We start from the raw sequence: 5615 nt of genomic DNA, 5'->3' as shown, positions 1-5615 counted from the left end.
TGAACTTAATGAGTCAAATTTGAATTTAGTGCATGTTGAGTCTGACTCAACTCTGATTAACTCGAGGTGTTCAATGAAGTGACTAAGTTTGAATATATGGAATGTACTTAATTCAATATCTGGTTTTCCAATTATACAAAACAATGGGCTGTAATCATATTTCAATCATCATTTTTCTAGTTCCTTTTAGATGATAACGATTGATTAATGATTTGTATTATTGTAAATTAAGAAAACTTAAAATGTCACAGGCTCAATGACTCGGTCAGCATGACTCAACCATACCCCACGAGTCCAATTACCCAATCGGAGTCGATTGCATTTGGCAACAAAATAAGTCGACCACCATCCATTGATAACGACTGAAGAAGACTTGGCTCACGGGATTGGGTCTCCAAGAGATCATCTATTGGAAAATATGAACCGTATATAATAATCCAAATCTTTTTAGAAAGACTTCATTAAAAGCTTGGAATTTTCTTGAGAATTAAATAAAAAGAACCAAAACCAATTTATTTATTTTTAAGTAGTTCTCGATGTTAAAATATGTTAACTCTTTTTGACAAAATGTTTAAAATTATCCATAACCTCTCCCCAAGTCATAAATAGGAGAATAATACATATCAGTGCACTTGAACCCACATCTTCTTGCATTGACAACAATTCCATATAAATCGAACTATTAAATTAAAAAGTGTCGCAACAGATAGAGGAGGATTTATTCAATCAAATTAGTTCGGGCTTTTAGGATATGGCACTCTTAGGGTTTTCTATTTGATTGTATCGAAAGACCCAATGAGCTTCAAGAGAAAGATTCAACGTTTTTGCAGAGTGGAACCATGCAGTATCAGGCACGAGATAGATCTTTAGGAATATTTTTTTTAAAAATTTTTAAAGAATCTATTTTTTCTTTTTTTATATAGTCACAAATATCTTCATCGGTTTTATAGTCCGAGTGTAGTTCTGTTTAAGCCAAGGGTGATATTCAAGTAAAACCTTCTTAACAATGACGATTTCGAGATTCAAACTTAATTTAAATACCTATAAAATAGTACAATCTTATTTATTATTAATTGAACGAATAAATAAGAAAAAAAAAAGTAGGAAGTGTTTAGCCACACAACAAAAGTCATGAAATTTATTTATAAAGGAAAAAAAGTGTGCACATGTCTTACTTGCATGGAGAGGTGTGGATGAACTTTTTATTAGGATCCTAATTTTCTTATTTCTAAATATGATCACTTTTAGGAGATAATTATAGTTGCCCATAACAAATAATGCTTTAATTATCCTATATTAATAAAAAAGATACATGTTTTCATAAAGAATCTGATTGAAGAATGATATATATGAGTTTGCTAATCACACAATATTTGTAATATGTATACATATTTTATACACACTTGTTCTGTTATTGACTGGTGGTTGATCTAATAAAAGATTTAGGGTCAAAACTCTAAACTATGTATATATAATATTTTATGTAGTATATTATTATAATATTAAATTAGGGTAAACGACATTGATAGTCATTCATTTATGGGTTTAAAAGTTACAAAATTATTATTCAATTATTTAATTTTGTGTTTTTATTATTATCCAACCATCTTGAATTTCTGCGTGTTTTCATTTTTATATTAACCAGTTGGTGATAAATAAAATAAAATAAAATAGTTAGGTGAGAGAGAGAGAGAGGAGGGGGGAACCTTGTTTTAGGCTAGTGTTCACGTGAATGTTTGTGAGGCTAACAAAGTAACAAACATTCACGTAGAGAGGCTCGGCTCACACCTCTCTCAAGGGTCACCACCCCCCATGGTGCTGCTTTCGGGGTTTTTATATTTTTCAATTGTTTTTGTGCAACTTGCATGGTGATGAGGAGGCCTTGACTTGACCCCTAATATGCTATGTTTATCTACACATCATTATTGTTATTGTTATTTCCAACCCTAATGCCCTAACCCGCCCATTATGAGCCCCTATAGTGCCATGCACGCACGTTGAGGCATTACTTCATCCAATACATACATACATACATAAATTATTTTTATATATCTAATAAAGTACTCACTATAAACTGTTTTAATCTGTTTCAGTAGACAAAGTCAAGATATTTATATTTAGAATAGGATTAAAAAAAAACTTTTCAGTACAAAAAAATATACTAAAGCTTTGATTCAGTTGGTGTTACTCATTAACCGAGCCTCAACTTAATTGTAAAATTACTAAACATATATTATTTGGGTGTATATATATCTTTTTGATTTTGATAAATCTATAAAAATAAATGAGAATTTCAACTTTACCATTCAAAAAATATTTGATTCTCATGTCAATTTTATAAATTTAATATACAAATTTTCACTTACGAGTGTGTCATATTTTAATAAAAAAATACAAAGAGGAATAAAATGCCGAAACTCTAAGAAAATGAACGAAGAACGTGGAGGGCAACCCTATTGATTATTTATAGACGGGGCAACTATCACACACGAATGCTTGGGCGGCGGTCAACCGTTACCGTTGTGTTTTTACTCTCAGTTTTGGGCCCGATGGAGTTGGGTGGGCGCCTCTTGTATTTTCTTTTTGCTACATTATGTATGCTGATGCTTAAAAAATATACATATTTTATTTCCTTCACACTTTCGCTCTATTTTTATATAAAAAATTAGGATGAGTAATTAGTATACAAGTGTTTTATAGGGGTATGGTAAAATATTAAAAAAGAAAGAGACACATGTCAAAATTTTAAAATTGCTTGTGAAATAAAAAAAGAAAAACACTTTCAGTGAACCAAATACTCTCCCTTTTACTATACTCTTATAGGACACTCCTAACTCTGGTAGTGAAGTCTAAAAACTCTACTGGCAACATATCGAATATTTTCCCAAAAGATTATTGTAAGTCAGAAAGAAAGAAAAAACGATAGTAGGTATTGATATTTAGACCTATTCGAGAATATTAAGTTTGAAAAATGGATTTGGATAAAAACATTAGGCCCGCTTAAAATATGAATTTAGTTCGAATCTAATATCCAAAGCTCGATAGCGTAGCCAGTTTTGAACTTTATAATACGTAAAATTTATTTTGTATATTATATAATGTAGGGTTAGTATTTGGTACACTAGTAATGTACGTGTACTTTTTTTAATTCCAAAAGCAACATAAAAAGTTTATCATTTGTCTCTTTTTCTTAAATATTTTTTAATATTTTACTATACCCCATAAGATATTTGTCAACCCCAAACCCTACTTGAATCTAAAAACTCTACTGGTAGTGCAGTAAACACTTTCCTTGTATACATGAATTAAGTATAGTAATGTAAATGTCTTTAGAAATTTAACAAAAGAAATATATAAATATAATAATTACTAAATATTAAATAAAATAATATGAATAAATCATTTATAATATAAATAGATTTAGGGTGGGTTTGGATGGACGATGCGTTTACGATTAGTGTAAAAATAGTGGTGATAGTGAGATTAGATACTGTAACGATACTGTAACGTGAGACAAAAAGTAAACTAAACGCACTGCACCGCACTCAATCATCCATCCAAACCCAATCATAAAAGTAAAATTTAAATTCACAATAAATTATCTCATATATAATTGAGACTTGCAAATTAAAATTTTATTTTATTCAAACATCAGTAGAAGTCATGCCGGATGAATAGTCGAAGCCTGAATCATTTGTAGTGGGATTTGATCCAACTTGTCTCCATTACTATATTTTAGGAGACTGGGATATTTTACCTTTCACCTCATTTTTCAAACTTTTTCTCTCCTTCCATTGCTCCAATGTCAATTTATCTTTTTTTTTTGTTTTCTGAATTCATGTGTTTTTATTTACCCTATGGTTCTATTTTGGACTCATTTCAACTCACCTCGTCTAATCCTAGTTATCAACAAAAAAAAAAGTTAGAGAATTACTGTTTTCAACATTGTTTGTAAAATCAAATTTTTTGGTAAATTATATCTAAAGTTATTATATTATTAGTAAGTTTATGTTTTAGTCACTTAACTTTAAAAAGTTACAAAATGGTTACTAAATTATTCGAAAGGCTTAAATAAAAAAAAAGAGCTTAATAGCCAGTGACTTAAATAAAAACTTTCGAATAGTTCAATGACTTAAATGAAAACTTTGAATAGTTTGGTGACCATTTTGTAACTTTTTGAAGTCAAGTGACCAAAATGTAAATCTACGGGTAGTTTAGTGATCTTGACTGTAGTTTACCCATATATTTATTAAATTGAATTTATTAATAAAAATAAAGAGTGAAGACAAAATTACCATTGTTGAACAATTGCACACTTGGGGCACACATGTTCTTCGGCTATTATAAATATGCATGCCCACTAAATTAATGTAAGCCTGTGCCTTTATTCACACACCCTTTCTTCAAGCTATCAAATCACCTGTTTCCTTAGCTTAATTTCCTTTTTATCGTAATTTCTTCATAAATCACCATTTTTGAAAACCCTTTTTTATTTTAAGTTCCCAAAGATGGGTGGAAATTCACCATGCGCTTCCTGCAAGTTGCTTCGTCGCCGCTGTGCTAAGGACTGTATCTTTGCCCCGTACTTCCCTTCCGATGATCCTCACAAGTTTGCCATTGTTCACAAGGTTTTTGGTGCTAGCAATGTCAGCAAAATGCTTCAGGTTCATCCTATATCACCTACATATCATTATCACCAGATTTTATATATCTTTGTTGTTTAAATATATGTATCTATGTATATAAGCAGGAGCTGCCAGTGCAGCAAAGGGCGGATGCAGTGAGCAGTTTGGTGTATGAAGCGAACGCAAGGGTGAGAGATCCAGTTTATGGATGTGTAGGGGCCATATCTTTCTTGCAGAACCAGGTTTCTGAGCTTCAAATGCAGCTCGCTGTGGCTCAAGCTGAGATACTTTGCATCCAGATGCAACACCAAGTCCAAGACCCCATGCTTCAACAGCTTCCCAACCCCACTCCAACCACCGTACACGGCGGTGCCACCGCCTCTCAGTTGTTAGACGACCAACTCCACTATGACAAACCCTTTCTCCTCCACAATCATCATCAGTTCATTAATTCTACTACCAATGTAATTCATGATCAATATTCTGTCAAGAGAGAGACCATCTTTGGAGACATGGTTTCTTAATAATAAACTCTCCTTTTCTTTTCTTTTTCTTGTCTCTCCCTCAAATGGTTCTTTTTTGGGTTGGATCCTGGTAGGCTCTTAACTCTGAGTCTAAAAATATTAAATTTTATAAATTTATTAATTAATTTTCTTTCCTGGATTTTTCTAGCCGAAAAGTGGAACCTCATTTCTTCATGTTTGTTCGGGGTTTTTAAGTATTAAAATGACATGTAAAGACAGAGAGTATAGACAAGAGTATGTGCTAAGACAACAAATAAAAGACTTAAAAAAGAGGAAGTTGATAAGGTCAACTCTAGCATGTGAGAAGTGAAGTAAAACTAGGGTTTTCTTTCCATCTCTTTTATTATAAAAATTTTAATACTAATAACATGTTTTTTATACAACTCACACCATAAAAATAAATCACTCTCCTACATACATCATAAACACATAATCTCTATGATTTAAACTTCAAACCTGAATTGTG

The 5615-nt window shown here is 31.5% G+C and overlaps 1 protein-coding gene across 1 annotated transcript; it reads left to right on the top strand.

The window, feature by feature from the left end:
- Nucleotides 1-4371: 4371 nt before the first annotated feature.
- On the top strand, nt 4372-5288 carry LOC107900222 (LOB domain-containing protein 12). Its single transcript, XM_016825913.2, has 2 exons — nt 4372-4664; nt 4751-5288. Exons 1-2 carry the CDS (start codon nt 4509-4511, stop codon nt 5147-5149), a joined length of 555 nt encoding a protein of 184 aa, XP_016681402.2. The 5' UTR covers nt 4372-4508; the 3' UTR covers nt 5150-5288.
- The last annotated feature ends 327 nt before the right edge of the window (nt 5289-5615 follow it).

Source organism: Gossypium hirsutum, chromosome D06 (genome assembly GCF_007990345.1).
Source record: "Gossypium hirsutum isolate 1008001.06 chromosome D06, Gossypium_hirsutum_v2.1, whole genome shotgun sequence".
NCBI lineage: Eukaryota > Viridiplantae > Streptophyta > Magnoliopsida > Malvales > Malvaceae > Gossypium > Gossypium hirsutum.
The sequence above is the reverse complement of the archived record's forward strand: the minus strand, read 5'-3'. Positions and strand labels throughout refer to the sequence as shown.